Source organism: Perca fluviatilis, chromosome 15 (assembly GCF_010015445.1).
Source record: "Perca fluviatilis chromosome 15, GENO_Pfluv_1.0, whole genome shotgun sequence".
NCBI classification, from domain to species: Eukaryota; Metazoa; Chordata; class Actinopteri; order Perciformes; family Percidae; genus Perca; species Perca fluviatilis.
The window spans coordinates 34,979,311-34,999,031 of NC_053126.1; the positions used below are offsets into that span (position 1 = coordinate 34,979,311).

The 19,721-nt window shown below is 39.9% G+C and overlaps 1 protein-coding gene across 1 annotated transcript in view; it reads left to right on the forward strand.

Annotated features, from left to right (window-relative positions):
• LOC120574900 (NACHT, LRR and PYD domains-containing protein 12-like) overlaps positions 1–7,530 on the forward strand; it is a 280,762-nt gene extending 273,232 nt beyond the window's left edge. Inside the window, exons 11-17 of the mRNA XM_039825407.1 lie at positions 3,914–4,087; positions 4,452–4,625; positions 4,721–4,894; positions 4,988–5,161; positions 6,198–6,371; positions 6,491–6,537; positions 6,809–7,530. Of these exons, the coding sequence (XP_039681341.1) occupies positions 3,914–4,087; positions 4,452–4,625; positions 4,721–4,894; positions 4,988–5,161; positions 6,198–6,371; positions 6,491–6,537; positions 6,809–7,341 (1,450 nt within the window). The 3' untranslated portion in view covers positions 7,342–7,530. The remainder of the gene's footprint in view (positions 1–3,913; positions 4,088–4,451; positions 4,626–4,720; positions 4,895–4,987; positions 5,162–6,197; positions 6,372–6,490; positions 6,538–6,808) is intronic.
• Positions 7,531–19,721: the final 12,191 nt, after the last annotated feature.

Here is a 19,721-nt window from a genome sequence, read left to right on the forward strand (position 1 = left end):
GTTGAATTGATGGTGAACAAGATGGCTGTCTATGTGAGCAGGCAGAGAGAAGTCCAGATGAAGTGTTTTTCAACACATTTGGTCGGGACATTGGCGTAACTTTTTGACGCTCTGTGTAGGGACCGATTTGGCATTACTTTTCAACGTGCAGGGTAAGACTACTTAGTTAGGGAAGATATTGGGTGGGGTTTAAAGATGTACATTTAAGTGACACATGATTATGTTCATGCAGTTTTGGACTTGCACTGGTCTGATCTTGGTCTTGACTCGTTCTCAATCCTTTGAAGTCTTGGTCTTGTCTCAGTCTCGATACACTCTGGTCTTGGTTAGGTGGTCTTGAATACAACACTGCAAGCAGCATCTTTTCTATTCATCACTGTGGATCCATGTGTTGATTAATGCCCTGTGTTGAGTGAATGAAATTTGATGAAGTGATAAGAAAAGGCCCTCTTTAGTTCCCAGAGTTCAGTCACGTTTTCTAACTTCTTCTTTAGTCGGAGAAACAGTCCAACAAGTCAAAAAGGATTCAACTGACACTGATATGACACAGTTAGAAGCAGACAATCAGAGGACCAGCTGCTGATATTTGTTTGTTTTTTACCAAGATAAATTATTTGACAGATGAGGTGCTAATGAATGATTGGACTGCTGCTTTGTGTTTCCTCTCCAGATGAAGGTGTGGACTCTGCTATGAGTCAGTGGGAGGTCAGAGAGGAGGGAGTCCCTTCCTCTAAAACCACTCTGTGTGGGGAACATGACAGCCAGACCAAAGCTCAGAGGTGAGAGGACCATCTCTAACTGTCCACCACTCAGATCACTCCACCATCATTATTCACACTCAAAGTTGTGTGTATTGTGTTTCAGCCCAGAGAAGCAGCACAGACCTAGACCTGGGCCTGGACATGGACCTGGACCTGGAACCGGACCTGGACCCAGCTGTTTGTCCTTCAAGAGTGATGACTCAATGGAGTTTGGTACTGATTTTAAACAACAACATGACAAAAAGTACGTAGTTGTAAATTGTGTTCAGTAACACATAATCCATAATGTCAGTAATTAAATATATATTTGTATTGTATTATTTTTTATTAATTATATATTAAAGTCTTCCATTCCGAGAGAATTTCCCTAAATATGTGAGCTTTAATGAATTTCTTTCTATCAGGATCCATCAGAGACCAGACTGTCCTGAAGCTGAATCCAGCTGTGTGCCCATGAAGAGTGACGAGTCTATGGGTCATCCTCTAGTCTTCAAAGATAGACGCCACTCTGTTGATCAAAGGTGAAGATTTCAAACTGATAATCAGCAGGACTAGTAAATGTTTACCATTACAGGGAGTCCTCTGATTCAATGTTAACATCACTTCATGGACCTTTATCTTGTGTTTGTCTCTGTGTGGGTAGACATAATGTGAGCTAATTCTTACTGATTCCTCCACAGAGTGGACCAGGAGAGCTCAGAGGTTCCCAGTGGTCAGTCTGTCCAGCGGCATCAAACACACCTGGACTCCATATTTATGGTCTGTACATGTACAACAACTACTTTTACATCTATTCTGTTCACAATCATCTCCATGCTGCACTTCGTAGACCAGTGGATTGTCATTCTGTCCAACATGGATCTGATGTTTGCTTCCATAATTTCAGTTTGATTTATCATTCATATAATCTTCTATTCCAGCTGCTGGAGGAGAACATCTGCACTTTTGTGAAGAAAGAGCTGAAGAAGATCCAGAAGGTTCTGAGTCCAGATTTCCCAGAATGCTTGGAGAGTCAGACGGAGGATGAGGACGTGTTGGACGGTGAGGATGAAGAGCAGAGGAGGAACAGCAGAGAGGCATTTCTGAAGATCACACTGCATTTCCTGAGGAGAATGAAGCAGGAGGAGCTGGCTGACCGTCTGCAGAGCAGTAAGAGGATTTCTCTAAAGATTTAACATGCTGGATAAATGGGACATTTACCAATGTCTCAAAATATATTCACATACTCAAAATGTTGAAATATGTTCTTTGACTTATTTATCTGCTTTGTCGTGTGTTCATTCAGGAAGTTTTGCTGCAGGTGGTAAGCGTAAACTGAAATCTAAGCTGCAGAAGAAGTTCCAGTGTGTGTTTGAGGGGATTGCTAAAGCAGGAAACCCAACCCTTCTGAATCAGATGTTCACAGAGATCTACATCACAAGGGGAGGGACTGCAGAGGTCAATGATGAACATGAGGTCAGACAGATTGAAACAGCATCCAGGAAACCGGACAGACCAGAAACAACAATCAGACAAGAGGACATCTTTAAAGTCCCAACTGGAAGAGATGAACCAATCAGAACAGTGATGACAAAGGGAGTGGCTGGCATTGGGAAAACGGTCTTAACACAGAAGTTCACCCTGGACTGGGCTGAAGACAAAGCCAACCAGGACATCCAGTTCACATTTCCATTCACCTTCAGAGAGCTGAATGTGCTGAAAATGGAAAAGTACAGCTTGGTGGAACTTGTTGATCGCTTCTTTGGTGAAACCAAAGAAGCAGGAATGTGCAGGTTTGAAGAGGTCGTGTTCATCTTTGACGGTCTGGATGAGTGTCGACTGCCTCTGGACTTCCACAACACTGAGATCCTGACTGATGTTACAGAGTCCACCTCAGTGGGTGTGCTGCTGACCAACCTCATCAGGGGCAAACTGCTTCCCTCTGCTCGCCTCTGGATAACCACAAGAGCTGCAGCAGCCAATCAGATCCCTCCTGTGTGTGTTGACTTGAAGTACAGGTTCAGGAGTACTTCAGGAAGAGATTCAGAGATGAGGCGCAGGCCAGTAGAATCATCTCCCACATCAAGAAATCACGAAGCCTCCACATCATGTGCCACATCCCAGTCTTCTGCTGGATCACTGCTACAGTTCTGGAGGACGAGTTGAAGACCAGAGAGGGAGGAGAGCTGCCCAAGACCCTGACTGAGATGTACATCCACTTCCTGGTGGTTCAGTCCAAAGCAAAGAATGTCAAGTATGATGGAGGAGCCGAGACAGATCCACATTGGAATAAAAAGAGCAGGAAGATGATTGAGTCTCTGGGAAAACTTGCTTTTGAGCAGCTGCAGAAAGGCAACCTGATCTTCTATGAATCAGACCTGACAGATTGTGGCATCGATATCAGAGAAGCCTCAGTGTACTCAGGAGTGTTCACTCAGATCTTTAAAGAGGAGAGAGGACTGCACCAGGACAAGGTGTTCTGCTTCATCCATCTGAGTGTTCAGGAGTTTCTGGCTGCTCTTCATGTCCATCTGACATTCACCAACTCTGGAGTCAACCTGCTGGCAGAAGAACAAACAACCTCCTGTCCGTGGTTTCTACATAGAAACAAACCTGAATCAAAATTTTTCTACCAGAGTGCTGTGGACGAGGCCTTACAGAGTCCAAATGGACACCTGGACTTGTTCCTCCGCTTCCTCCTGGGTCTTTCACTGCAAACCAATCAGATTCTCCTACGAGGTCTGCTGACACAGACAGGACGTAGCTCAAAGACCAATCAGAAAACAGTTGAGTACATCAAAAAGAAGATCAGTGAGAATCTGTCTGCAGAGAGAAGCATCAATCTGTTCCACTGTCTGAATGAACTGAATGATTGTTCTCTAGTGGAGCAGATCCAACAGTCTCTGAGTTCAGGAAGTCTCTCCGCAGATAAACTGTCTCCTGCTCAGTGGTCAGCTCTGGTCTTCTTCTTACTGTCATCAGAAAAAGATCTGGACGTGTTTGACCTGAAGAAATACTCTGCTTCAGAGAAGGCTCTTCTGAGGCTGCTGCCAGTGGTCAAAGCCTCCAACAAAGCTCTGTACGTGCACACACAACTATCCGGATTAAATTTAGTTTTTTATTTATTCATAAAAAAGAACTTGTTTTGTTATGTTTTACTGATTCCTCTTCAGGCTCATTGGCTGTAAACTGTCAGAGAGAAGCTGTGAAGCTCTGTCATCAGTTCTCAGCTCCGAGTCCTCTAGTCTGAGAGAGCTGGACCTGAGTAACAACGAACTGCAGGATCCAGGAGTGAAGAGTTTTTCTGCTGGACTGAAGAGTCCACACTGCAGCTTGAAAATTCTCAGGTCAGAATTAATTTTTTTTTAGAAGTTTACCCACTGACCCCTATTTTCCTTCACACGCGTTTCCTCTGCGCTGCGATCCCTGCAAGCAATCACGGCTATTCAAGTCAATGCTTGACATTCCACCATCTGAGTCACGGCACGTCCGCTAAAAATATGTGCCAGATCTATTTTCATATGAGCCACGGGGCGTTCGGACAGCCGGGCAGGAAGTGGAACAGCGAGAGCATCCAGTCAATTTACCAAAAGACACCCCCCAAAACTTTACACGTTACAAAACTGCGGCGCAGTGGTGGAAAATCCGGGTAAGCCATCATTGGCTTTTTGTATTTGATTTTTTAATTGACTGACTAAACATTCTTCTCAGGCTGAGTGGTTGTAAGCTGTCAGAGATAAGCTGTGAAGATCTGTCCTCAGTTCTCAGCTCCCAGTCCTCTAGTCTGAGAGCGCTGGACCTGAGTAACAATGAGCTGCAGGATTCAGGAGTGAAGCAGCTGTCAGCTGGACTGAATAGTCCACACTGCAGACTGGAAACTCTCAGGTTAGTGTACTGCTGTTTGAAAATGATCACCACCTAAACTCTTTTTTTTCCAAATTCATCAATTACTAAATAGACTTCCTGAATAATATTTTTAGGCTAAGTGGCTGTAACCTGTCAGAGAGAAGCTGTGAAGCTCTGTCCTCAGTTCTCAGCTCCCAGTCCTCTAGTCTGAGAGAGCTGGACCTCAGTAACAACGAGCTGAAGGATTCAGGTGTGAAGCAGCTGTCAGCTGGACTGAATAGTCCACACTGTAAACTGGAAACTCTCAGGTTAGTGTACTGCTGTTTGAAAATGATGACCACCTAAACTCCTTTTTCTAAATGCATCAATTATTAAATGGACTTCCTGTATATTATTTTCAGGTTGAGTGGCTGTAACCTGTCAGAGAGAAGCTGTGAAGCTCTGTCCTCAGTTCTCCTCTCCAAGTCCTCTAGTCTGAGAGAGCTGGACCTGAGTAACAACATCCTGCAGGATTCAGGAGTGGATCTTGTGTTAGCTGGACTGGATAGTCCACACTGCAAACTGGAAACTCTCAGGTAAGTGTACTGCCATTTTTTTTTATCTACCTCCTCAAACACTCAGACCTGCCCATGAAAAGAACGACAAAAAAGTGCAATGTTGCTGACTGTAAAGGTCTGCAACAGACACACAATCAGTGACTCTCACAGAATCACAAGTGCAGACAGTGCATGCGTTGTCTTAGTCCGGCGGCGGCGCTGCTACCTTAGCTTAGCGTAATGAATGGAATCCTTTGTTGCCGTTAGCATGTTGTGAGTAAACATGAATACAACAACAAAAACAAAACCTAATTACTTCTTGTGGCCTGCGTATTCACAATGAGTAAAAATAGCAATGCAGATTAAGACTAGACGATTTTCTAGGCAGATATTGACTTGGGACTATTGATAGGTTTGGTATATTGGGTGGAAGTAGGCTACAGCTGAAGCACTGCTACTCGGGCACAGAGATATCGGCAGCCCGCAGAGCTCCACGACTGGCGCAAAGTCACCCTTTCTGGGTTACTCGACCACCAAATTCCGCTGCCCGTCTGGCATTAGCATTAGATAGTATTTCAACTTAATATCTGATGACGCAAAGAGGTCATTTTTGGATTTATTACAGTAAATATATTACATATTGGACCTTTAATGTCCTTGAATACTGAGTCTGAAATTTTTGTCCAAAATGTTTTGCATTTTCAAAAATAAATATGACCTAATTTTGTATCAATCAAATTCACATACTGCCTCTAAAACCTTCGTCCATCATGAAAAAAAATCAGATCTCATTCTTTTTTTCATTTTCAGGTGTTTCAACACTTAAGAGCCACCGTACAAGTGAAAGTCAAAACCAAAAATAGCATCTGACAAGTTGATCACTTTGCGCAATCTCAGAATTGGATGGACCCAATATTTATATACACTAGGGAAATGGGTTAGGTTTTCCTCAAGTTCTCCAACCCTTCTTCTTCACAGAGGGCATGTCAGTCAGGCTTAGGACTTCCTGAAAGTGTTCCTTCCACAAACAACACTGACAATATCTCCAACTTAAAGTGTGTGTGTGTGTGTATAGTCTGTCAGGCTGTCTGATCTCGGAGGAGGGCTTTACTTCTCTGGCCTCAGCTCTGAGCTCCAACCCCTCCTATCTGAGTGACCTTGACCTGAGCTACAATCATCCAGGAGACTCAGGAGTGGAGCTGCTGTCAGCTGGACTTAAGGATCCAAACTGGAAACTGGACACTCTCAGGTATGGACTGATGGACAACACTGTTTCACTGTCACTAACGTATTAACTCTGGTTCATGTTTAATGGACGATCTGAGTGAAGGTGTATGAAGTTGAGTCTGACTTTGTTTCTTCCTGCAGGACGGACCATGGTGGACCGCAGAGACTGAGACCTGGTGTGAGGAAGTGTGAGTGTGTTTAAAGTTTAATTTTTAAAAACTCTGCTGCATGTTACACTAGCCACACTACACAAAGCTACAAAGAAGGAAAGGAAAGACCTTGTAATCTCTGAAGTTGTGAGGATTGAAGAGGAGAGCTACAAAATAAAAACAGTGAGCCAACAGCAGCAAGGGAGGCTTGACAACATAGGAGGCCGTGATCATCATCATGTGTTAAGTTGTTAATAAATCAACAGATGATAACCTGCAGCTGTATTGTATATTTTATTCTCTCCATCAGATGTCTGTGAACTGGAACTGGACACAAACACAGTAAACAGAAACCTCAAACTGTCTGACAACAGAAGGGTGACACATGTGGAGGAGGATCAGCCATATCCTGATCATCCAGACAGATTTGACTACTGGCCTCAGCTACTGTGTAGAAATGGTCTGATTGGTCGCTGTTACTGGGAGGTTGAGAGGAGAGGAGCAGTTCATATATCAGTGAGTTACAGAGGAATCAGCAGGAGAGGTGGCAGTAAAGACTGTGTGTTTGGATTGAATGATCAGTCCTGGAGTCTGTTCTGCTCTGATGATAATGGTTACTCTGTCTGGCACAATAACAGAGTAACAGCCCTCACTTCCTCCTCTGTCTCTAACAGAGTAGCAGTGTATGTGGACTGTCCTGCTGGCACTCTGTCCTTCTACACAGTCTCCTCTGACTCACTGATCCACCTCCACACCTGCAACACCACATTCACTCAACCTCTTTATCCTGGGTTTGGGGTTGGCCCTGGTTCCTCAGTGGCTCTGTGTTCTGTGCAGGTCTGATATACACTGTATGAAGCTAGCTGAGTGAATGTAATGCTGATTTAAGTTTTTGGAATATCTGTGTCCATGTATACAAGCTGTAAGAAAAGCTTCTTTGATAACTGATTTGTTTTGTAATTAACTTTTATATTCAAGTAAAAACAACTGAGGCTTTGAGCCAAAGACTAAAATATTAAAGTCTGAAACTGAGCTCTACTGTCTTGAAACATTTGTTTTTGAAAGAAACGCATATGAATGTCAAACATCACCTGAGAAAGGGTAACCTGAGTATTAATTTGACATGCAGCACTGTGTCAACTTTTTCTAGTCAAATCTGAACTAAAAATATGTTAATATGTGTTGTAAAAGTGTATGAGGCATTTTGATATACGTTGGTGATGACCATTCTGTTATGGCAGCAGTTTTTGGGTTAATGCCAGTTATACACAGTCTTAAATAACCTTAAACATCTACAACAGTAAAATCTAACATACACATTAATGCAGCTGTAATATTAATCCAGAAACAACAAATATAATGTAATAAAGTTTTGAAAGTAGGACTTTTACTTGTAGGAGTATTATTACAGTGTATTAGGACTTTTACTGCAGTAAAGGAACTAAATACGTATTGTATGTTGTTGAAAACCCTCTTCGGGGAAATATAAAGACTTTGAAAGACACAATAACTTCCTCTTTTAATATATTTCATCATGAATTTATTTCATATGTCAAAGCCCTTAAAGTAAAAAAAAGTAATGCTGTAAAACTCTTAATTATTGAAGTATATGAATTACAAAAAAACCCTAGCTTTATTTTACATGTACTTGTTTCATGTTTTGTTTTTCCCTCTTTCTAAGTTTTTGTTTTCATAAATTGAGAGAGGAGAGGTTGATAAATCAGTAGCTAAGTTTACATCCACTTGTCAATCGAATTATCTGAAGTTCGGTAAAAAAACTCATGCGAATAAAGCTGGTGAAAGTGTGTTTCCATCCAACAGCTTTAAAGCGAATAAAAACCTGTGCGTAATGACGTCACATGCTGTTTTGCGATTAAATTGGTATATCGAATTGATTTGGCACTCTGTCCTTCTACACAGTCTCCTCTGATTCACGGATCCACCTCCACACCTTCAACATCACATTCACTCAACCTCTCTATCCTGGGTTTATGGTCTGGTCTAGTTCCTCAGTGTCTCTGTGTCCTCTGCCCGTCTGGGTATAAAGCTCAGTGAATGTAATGTTGCTTTGGGTTTTTGGTATATCTGTGGCCATGTATACAAGCTGTAACTAAAGCTTCTTTGATAACTGCTTTGTAATAAAGTGTTATATTCAAGTAGGAACAACTGCGGCTGTAACTATAATATTAAAGTCTGAAACTGAGCTTTGTTGTCTTGAAATTTTTTTTTTTAACGGCCACAAATGTTCAACATCATTTGAAAGTTGGGAACCCTGAGGATTAATTTGACATGCAGTTCAGCACTGTGTCAAATCTTTCTAGCCATAAATCAGAAATAAAAATGAATTGATTAATAAACTTATATAATTGTTAAAGTGTTTAGTAGCCTATATAAGTTGGTGTTGACCATTCTGTTGTTGCAGTGGTTTGTGGGTTGATACCATTTCTACACAGATTTTTATTTTTTATTTACATACGTATTTCATTCAAACAAGCAAACAAGTGAATGCAAATACAAAATCCCAAGTCCTAAATGAAAAGGAGCAGAAAAAAAGATTTATCTTAGTCTGTCCCCCTTTCACAAATCATACATTAACAATGTCACAAGTTGCAGGGAATGGAGGACCCAAATGCAGAGGGCAGGCGGAAGATTGTTGCTTGATGATTTATTTCACAAATAAACAAAAACAAAGTACATACCAGAAGAGTCCAGTAGGCAACAGGCAAAAACTAATTCCAGAACAACAGAACAGGATCTCAAAAAACTGGAACTCAGAGACAAAAGGTAGACTCCATGTACGAACATACCCACAGAACACACAGCAGCAGAATACGATGACCTGACACAAAACAAGGGAAACACAAAGACATACATACACTAGGTATAATGGCTAAGCCTAAAACTTAAAGCCACTGAGGGGCTGCTATGCAGACTTAAACAAACAAACAAACAAACAAACAGTCTATGGCTAGTAAACTAGCTGACGTGATCTCTTCTACCTGACACCGCTCAGTAGTCTCCTGTTGATATCACAGACTCCAATAGTCATTGTTGCATTTTGCTGGGCATTTATTGATCACAAAGTTCTTCATATCAACGTGCAAGAAACCATGTGTCCATCAAGCTCCATCAACAAACATTTCATCATCCACATGAGCGTTGCGCACTGTAGCGATTTGATGCGGTCAAAAACTGTTTGTGCTCCTCCGTTTAACAGCACCCCTAGTTACCTGTTGAAAGGTTCCTACCTATATAGATGTAGCTCATATGCCTACTAGTGCCACCAGTGGACAATTTGTGTCGTACACTCAAACCAATGAAAATGGCTCTTACACTAGGTAATAAGGAAACATGTGAAACACATTAGGGCTGGGCAGAATGATCAAAAATAGGTGGGAAAACACAAGGCAGGAAGTAAAACAAGACAAGACTAGGGAGGAAAACAGAGACTTCAAAATGAAACAGGAAACACTAACAACAGAAACTAACAACCGTGACAAATAAAACCAATAACATACACGTTTTAAGCAACACAGCAGTAAAATGCAACATACACATTAATGCACCAGTAATATTAATCCAGAAACATCATATACATATACAGTATATATATAGGGAATATTTTACTGCACAGTGGATAATAATACTAGTAAAGGAACTCGGAGAAATATAAAGACTTTGAAAGACACAATAACTTCCTCTTTTAAGATATTTCATCATGAATTTGTTTCATATGTCAAAGCCCTTAAAGTTAAAAAAGTAATGCTGTAAAACTCTTAATTATTGAATAATATGAATTACAAAAACCCATAGCTTTATTTTTCATGTAATTGTTTTTGTTTTTCCATCTTCTTTGTAATTTGTATTATTTGTTTTTATAAATTTGCTCTTTTTGTAAGCACCTGATCCTTTATAATATTAGGAAGAATTTTGAGCCATATTGTTTATATATGAATTTTGTTTTGTTGTTTTAGCATTAGCTTTGTGATACTCAACAGCTGAGTTTTCTCAACTCTTTGTTTCCCTTTTTATACGGTACCACCACATCTCCAGAATGTGTGTGTGTGTGTGTGTGGTCTGTCTGGTCTCAGAGGAAGGGTGTATTTATCTGGCCTCAGCGCTGAACTTCGACCCCTCCCATCTGAGAGTGCTGGGCCTGAGCTACAAATCACATAGCTAACGTGAGACTCAATAAGGTAGCTCAATCAGGTAGCTAACGTTAACAACAAAATGTCAGGAAAGGACACCTCTGGCCATTCTGTTGGGTCGTTTGTTCAGTCACTTATAATGTACGGACAATCCGACGCAATAAAGCTCTGATTTTTATGTCTCTTGCTCTGTCAAGCAGCAAAAGTGCTTTTGAGTAGTCCATACCGAGTTAACGCTATGTTATTCGGTCAGGGGGAAAGGATTGTTTTCCCCCATGACAGCTCCGCCACGCCCGCAACTATGACAAGTCTCTGATCAAGTGTAAACTTCTCAGTTAAGTTTAAGTGTCATCAGCTTAATTATTACACCATTGAGAAGGGAATCTTGGCTATGCTTCTTGCCTTCCAACATTTTGACGTTTTTGTGAGTTCACAAAAGTTTCAGTTCAGCTGTCTAAGAGGTATACACTGACCCAAACCCCTTAGTGTTCCTAACCAGGATGTACAACCACAGTCAGAGGCTGATGCACTATGCATTACTGGTCCAAGAGTTTAATCTTGACATCAGAGACAAGAAAGGTATTGACTATGTTATTGCTGATACTTTGTCCCGGGTGTAATTTACACCCATTGACTTTCTTTTTCCAGTGTAAAAATGAATGTGGTGAATGAATTTGTGTGTGTGTGTGTGTGTGTGTGTGTGTGCGCATGCGTGCTGGGTTGGTCGCTTGTGTTTAGTATTGTGTCATAAAGTGCTGTAACTTGAGTTTGTAGACATATATTTTGATAAGGAAGATTGAAGGTCAAAGTTAATCTCTCCGGTTAGTTCACTTTGTCCCGTGTTGTGACGCAGATGTTTCTCCATGTTCAACTTTTGGTAGGTGACAATTAAAAAAAAATGAAATTCAGATGTTTGTGTGAAAAGCTGCAGTATGTGTTGAGAAGAGCTCAGCTCTGTGCTAACAGTTAGCCACCATGTTCTTTGAGTAGCAGAATGAGTTGTGTTGATTTGATTCTCAGTAATGTCTAATGTGCAGTAAAACTACCAATGCCACTATCTAAAATAAAGCTCAGCATTGAAAACACTACACAATTATGAGCTAAATGTACTTAAAGTACACAGTGCAGTAAAATGGCCCCTGTGGGTGTGGTACTATAATCTGTGATATACTTACTGATGTGTTCAGTTATAAGCTGCCATTTACTGTTTTAAACCATTTTATATGAAGCTGAAATTATTCTTTTAATTATTGATCAACCGACTGATTATGTTCTTGGTTAATGAATTAAACTGTCTGTTGAAAGATAGAAATGTGAGAAATGGCCATCACAAAGTGGCTTCTTCAGTTAACTTATTTTGTCCATAAAAACTCCAAAACTCCAAATCCCCAAGTTATTGTTTACTGTCGTATAAAAGATGGAAAAGCTGCAGATGGTCACCTTTAAGAAACTGAAACCATGAAATGTTTTGAAAATGATTTAAACCTCTTACTTCAAATAAGATGTATTATTTATTACAACTCAACTCTTTGTTCTTAATTTTTCATTTAAACTACCAGTTCATCAGATTTAATAAACTTTGTTTTGTCTGTAAAATGTCCATCTGTAAAGTAACTAGTAACTATAGCTGTCAGATAAATGTAGTGCAGTAAAAGTAAAAACTACCACAATATGGAAATACTGAAAATACAAAAAACGTTGTATTTGTATTCCAGTACTTGATTAAATGTTACTTAGTTGCACCACTGATGTTGGACATGTTAGTTTTTATAGTCAATGTTGAAATCTTGTATTTAGGATGGAAAATCAATCATTTACCAGTTTATGAGATCTATGGAGTTCACAGTGCTGCAGTCTGATCCTGCAGTAAATCCTCTTTATAAAGTTTAGATAAAACTTTATTGATACCCAGAGAACAAATTCAGGTGTTGCAGCAGCATGAAGACAGAAGAAAGTACAGACAATATGAAGTATATAGAAGTTTATATAATATGTATATAGTATGCAGAGGTGGGTAGTAAAGAGTTACATTTACTCCGTTACATTTACTTGAGTAAGTTTTTGAAAAAATTATACTTCTAGGAGTAGTTTTAAATCACTATACTTTTTACTTTTACTTGAGTAGATTTGTGAAGAAGAAACTGTACTCTTACTCCGCTACATTAGGCTACAATGAGCTCGTTACTTTTCTTTTTACCTCTTTGGTATTCTACGCGTCGTTGTTTGTATTCCCCCACGTACGCCTCATTTTAATGTTTTATTTTGAAAGAGAGAGAGAGACTTCCGCCAAAGGCTCTACCACGTACGTGACTGTTCACCAATCAAACGTAGTTGTGCAGTCTCGTCAGCTGGCAACAAAAAATCAACGCTTATCAATATCACTTCCCCATCAGTCAGGACCAAGATCTGACCATAATTACACTTGTCCTTTCCATAAACTGCCGTAATTAGCCTATTATTTCAGTTGCAATCCTGCCAGTGGAAGCGATCGTGAGAGCAAATAAAAAATATAAAAAACATCATTCAAACCGCTGTGCGCATTGGCTCAAAAAGCAGAGAAATAGCCAATATGTAATTCCCTCCCATTCAAATCTATATATTTCATAAATATACCCATCAGGGAATGTTTACGGCGTTGTCAGTCTCTAAATGTTTTAACTTTTATGAGCGCACTCTTCCCCCGTCTCTCTCTCTCTCTCTCTCTCTCTCTCTCTCTCTCTGTCTCTCTCTGTCTCTCTCTCTCTCTCTCTCTCTCTCTCTCTCTGTCTCTCTCTCTCTCTCTCTTTCTCTCTCCTTTTTTTTTTTTTTTTTTTTTTTTTTTTTTTTTTTTTTTTTTTTTTTTTTTTTTTTTTTTTTTTTTTTTTTTTTTTTTTTTTTTTTCTCTTTTTTTCTCTCTCTCTTTCCACAACCGAACTCCGCCTGATCTTCTATAAGAACGGTGATGCCGTTATCAATCGAGTATTGATTGGTCAGTAGGCGGAGCTTTTACACCGGTTGATCTCTGATCTCCAACATAACCTGCTCCCAACCAGGTTAGGCGTCCAGCATGAGTTACCACGGCGATTGAACCCGGTATCAAGTGATCCACCTTCGTGATAAAGAAAACCCTGGGTTGAACCTGAAGTTACCTCGTTAACCCCAAATCTTGCTTGGTAGTCCAGGCCTCTGGCCTCATAATGGAAGCTTGGTTACCTTAGTAAAAGTACCAAACAGCAGCATTACCTTGTTCTAGTTCTACCTGCAGAGCCTGGTAAAAAAAAGTAGGTTTGGAAATTTGTGTTACTTGTGCTTATTTATTTTTATGTATTATTATTTTATGTATTTTATTTTTTAAGTACTTGAATTTACCTGGATTATTTTAATGTAAGCTATTTTGTAATTAATTAATTTTTATTTATTTTATTGATTGGATGAACTATAATTTGCCTAAAGATGATTATTTTGTATTTTTGTCCGTCTGATTGAATGCTTATGTTAAAAAATAAATCAGACGTTACTCAACAGTTACTCAGTACTTGAGTAGTTTTTTCACCGAGTACTTTTTTACTCTTACTCAAGTAATTATTTGGATGGCTACTTTTTACTTTTACTTGAGTCATATTATTCTGAAGTAACAGTACTTTTACTTGAGTACAATTTTTGGCTACTCTACCCACCTCTGATAGTATGTCCTTTCAAGTAATACATATTTCATTATCCATTCAATAAATACTATAGTTTAATATGAAATAAGATGCATGTTAACACCACCCAAGATATTGTGGCTCCCCATGAAACATTTCTGGGTGTGTCACTAAGTATGTTAATGAATATACAGCACGGAGGATGACTTCTGCAGAATGAGGATTGAATGAGAAAGTATTGCATAGACGTGTCAAATTAGTATTTTTAAATGTATTTAGAAGTTAGCTTTCAGACCAGGTTTAGTGAAAGAATAATCAGTTATTATCAATACTAATGTAGAGTTATTAACTTTTTAATTCAAATCAAATTTGTTTCATACACACAGGTTCATATATGATACTTTAGAGTTATAAACAATAATAATGGTCAGTAAATAACAATACCAATGTGGGTCGATGGTCGTTCAGATTCTGCCTCAGGTGTCTCCAATGATCCACAAAGTCTGTCGTTACAACAGCCAGGAGCACAAACAAATGAAGCGGTATTGCTCATCTGGACAAAGACCCCACAGAGGTTTAACAGCTGAGTTTCCTTACCGTTCAGTCAGGACTCAAGAAGTCTTCCAGATGAGACACGAAACGTCTTCGAGCTCTTTAACTAAGTGCAGTTGCCTTTGAATTTAACCTTCCTTGGATGTTGTTGTGGTGACAGAGAGCATCTCTCCCAGCAGGTGTTTCCTCTCCAGATGAAGGTGTGGACTCTGCTATGAGTCAGTGTGAGGACAGAGAGGAGGGAGTCCCTCCCTCTAAAACCTCTCTGTGTGGGCAACATGACAGCCGGACCAAAGCTCAGAGGTGAGATCTGATCAGATCACTCATCATTTCTTAATGTTTAACTGGCGCTGTCTCCACGTCACATTGTCCGCTACGGAGCGCAGGAGGAGGAGATGGCCCGACTCCATGGATTACAGAAATACAGGTTAGTGTTCACCCTAGCATTAGATAACGGCAGAACACAGTGTAAATAACTAAATATCTGTCTTTGATACTGTGCATATATCATAAAATGTCAAAGTCTGAAAATACAGCCGTTAAGCTCTCGCGCATTACACTTAATGTCCTCGTTATCAGTCCGAACTTTAATACTGTAGTGACAAAACCTGCGTGAAGAAAAGTGTTTTTGCCTCGTCTTCAAATTGTATCTCGGGGTGGTCGATAACACTAGGTGATGCTGTGATTTTGGCAAGGTGTTAACAATCACAAATTGTTGTGAAAATATAAATACTGCAGTGACCCCTGTGCATAATGCTGCATGATGGCACTGCTGGCCCTGCAGGACTACGCCAATGGAAGAATCAGGAGAAAAAGAGACTTCAGGGACCATGACATATAGATTCCCTAAAGCTGTGCTTTTGGATCTATGTACTGAATTGGGTCCAGTAGAGAGGGCAACGCACCGGAACCGTGCCATCCCGGTCCAAATAGGCTACAGGTCCTCGCCACTCTGGGGGAAACCGGCTGTTTCCAGAGGGAAATGTCAGACAGCTAAGTGTTTTTTTAAATAAATATTATATATAATCTTCAACTTTATCACTAAGGCTTGTTTGGATATAATATATGGTTCTGTTAAATCTTATTATATACGTCTGGTATATCAAAGCTGTCCCCGAGTGCCGTAATGCCTGCCGTTTTAGACGTATTATTAATACATGTAGTTATAGATCAGTTTTCACTACACTGTGCAAGAACAGGCTGAAATTATAATTCAATTTGCAGCAATTCCTGAACGTCTGAGAAGTTATTTTTCTTTTTTTCAGCCATCATGATTCGGTGTAACAACTGTCATTCATATACTGATCAGCATTCACAAGGTGCATTATTATATTAACTATTTATGGTTAAAACTGGGCGTATACAGGGCGGGATAAGAGGCTGAGCCACGTACGCTCACTTGTAGGTAATCTCTGATTTATAAAGGAAACATTGCTGACCCCTGGGGTCTCATTTATAAAACTGTGCATTGGATCCTTACTATAAGTGTACATACGGCCAAAAGCCCAAAATGGCGTACGCCAGAAAAAAGTCTGATTTATAAAACCGTGTGTACGCACACCTGTAAGCAATGTTCCCTTTATAAATCACAGATTGACTACAAGCGTGCGTACATGGATCAGCCTCTTATCCCGCCCTGTACACGCCCATTTTTAACCAGAAATAGTCAATGCAAAGCACCTCGTGAATGCTGCTAAGTATGTTAATGACCCTGGCAGTTGTTCTTTCGTTACACCGAATCATGCCGAATCATGACGACTGGCGGAGAAAAAGCAAAAAAACTCTCAGACGCTCGGGAATTGCTGCCAATTGAATTATAATTTCGGCTTGTTGTCGCACAGTGTATGGAAACCGGATCTATAGACTACCTTTATTAATAAAATCTTCCAAAACAGCAGGCATTACGGCACTCGGGGACAGCTTCGATATACGTTGTATATAATAAGATTTAACAGAACTATATATTATAGCCAAACCAGCCTTAGTGATAAAGTTGAAGATTATATATAATATTTATTTTAAAAAACACTTAGCTGTCTGACATTTCCCTCTGGAAACAGCTTTAGGGAATTTAAATCGGCATATCAGCCAGTCATCGTCATGGTCTCTGAAGTCTCCTTCTCTCCTGATTCTTCCATTGGGGGTTAGTCCTCCTGCAGGGCCAGCAGTGCCATCATGCAGCATTACGCACGGGTTCACCGCGATAATTATATGTTTACAACAATTTGTGATTGTTACCACCTTGCCAAAATCACAGCATCAACTAGTGGTGTCCCCACCTCGAACATACAATTTGAAGACGAAATAAAGTGTAATAGGCAAACACACTTTTCTTCATGCAGGTTTTGTTATGAACAGTATTAAAGTTTGGACTGATAACGAGGACATTAAGGGTAACGATTTGCGCGAGGGCTTAACGGCTGTATTTTCAGACTTTGACATTTGACGATATATGCACAGTTTTAAAGACAGATATTTAGTTATTTAAACTGTGTTCTCCCGTTATCTAATGCTAGGGTATTTGATGCTATCCTGTATTCCATGGAGTCGGGCCATCTCCCCCTCCTGCGCTCCGTAGCAGACAATGTGACAGCAAGACAGCGCCAATTAAATATTAAGAACACATTTTTATTTAAGATTTGAGTTGGATCTTACAATCAAATAACACTGCTGGATTTCATCTTCATGGTAACTTGGATGATATGTGCGTGAGGCATCAATACTAGAAAATATTAGAGTAATCTTATTCCCATTTACTTTCTGCAGTCTGACTTCAGTTCACCACCTCACCATCTGCGTCGCCAATTCCTATTTCGTCTCCAAAATGTGCGTATGCATGGTTCAGAATTTGCGTGGAGGACCGCACATTCTCCCGTCAAGTTTGTTTTTTATAAATCACAACCTTTGCGTGGGAAGTGGCGTACACACATTTTCAGCCTTGTTTTGTGCGTACGCCATGTTTATAAATGAGACCCCAGTTCTAGTAAATGTTTACCACTACAGGGAGTCCTCTGATTCACTGTTAACATGCAAACATCACTTTGTGGACCTTTACCTTGCGTTTGTCTCTGTCACAGATATAAAACTATAGATGTGAATTATGGATCATACAAAATGTGACCAAGAACTACCTGGATACAAATATACTGTACAGTAGGTTTATTATATATGTTGTGGGTGCAGTGCAGAATTTATCTTGTTTTTTTTTATCAGGAGGAATCTGGAAGAACCTGAACCCAGCTGTGTGTCCATGAAGAGTGACCGGTCTATGCCTTATCCTTTTAACTTCAAAGATGGGCACCATTCTGTTGATCAAAGGTGAGGATTTCAAACTGATAATCAGCAGGACTAGTAAATGTTTACCACTACAGGGAGTCCTCTGATTCACTGTTAACATCCAAACATCACTTTGTGGACCTTTACCTTGTGTTTGTTTCTGTCACAGATATAAAACTATAGATGTGAATTATGGATCATACAAAATGTGACCAAGAACTACCTGGATACAAATATACTGTACAGTAGGTTTATTGTATATGTTGTGGGTGCAGTGCAGAATTTATCGTTTTTTTATCAGGAGGAATCTGGAAGCACATGAACCCAGCTGTGTGTCCATGAAGAGTGACCGGTCTATGCCTTATCCTTTTAACTTCAAAGATGGACTCCACTCTGTTGATCAAAGGTGAGGATTTCAAACTGATAATTAAAACAAAATTATGTGTTTTCATCAGACTCTCAGTTGTGAGATCTGCTGTTTTCAACCTTAATTGACTCAATGAAGTTCTCTGAGCACCAACACTGTTTTTCAGTCAAATACATTCCCACTGGGAGCTGCCCAGTACAACCAGTCTGATGCTGAGCAGCGGTCAACACACAAAAATAACAAAAAGCCCTGAAAATAAATCAGTAATTTCTCCTTGAGATAACCACTGCTACAATGTATATGTGGAACACAATGAATGCTCCAACAGAAATTATGAAGTCAACCCACTGCAATCATCACCATAGCTGAGTAGAGCAGAACAAGTTAATTTATTAAAACATCTCCACTAAAGTAAACTACTCTTTGTACAGTCTGCAATCAGTAGTGTGGTGTGGGTTGTTGGAGGCTATGGAATTGTAAATGTTAACTTAACCTTAAACAAAATCAAACCAAACAAAACTAAGTTGGGTGTCAGAAAGGTACCAGCCTTCCAGACGAGAGCAAGAGGCAGACCTTTGGAATCACCCAGTTTATATAGACTCCCCGCAGGTAAGGCCAATCCCTTAACGAGATGGGAGGAGCCAGTCAGGGCCAACTGAAAGAGGGGAACAGAGACAGGCCAAAACAGGTAGGCTAGTCATATACTGGAGTAGTCAATTCAGCACATTAATTTGTTACCGAATTGAAACTGAAGTATTTTTGTGAAAATGTAACAATATACTGAACCTTTGGATGCTAATTTATTTTATTTTATTTTCAGGAAATATTGTTCTTTGTCTTGTGTGGTCATTCAATATTGCATTAATTTCTGCCTCCTGTTCGAGTCTGGTCTCCCATGATTCTGGTCCATCGTAATTTTTACTACTACTACTACCTCCACTAATAGTAGTTTTTATGAGCTTTTCCCTACATTAACATCGGAGAAGAAGAAGTTTAAGGAACTGATGAGATAACATTCACTGGAATTGTAATTCTTATGAATTCATGTGACAAATTTGATTGATTGATTGATTGATTGATTGATTGATTGATTGATTGATATCCAAATCACTTCATATACTTTTACCTTGTGTCTGTCTCTGTGTGGACTGACATAATGTGAGCTAATTCTTCCTGATTCCTCCACAGAGTGGACCAGGAGAGCTCAGATGTTCCCAGTGGTCAGTCTGCCCAGCAGCATAAAACACTCCTGGACTC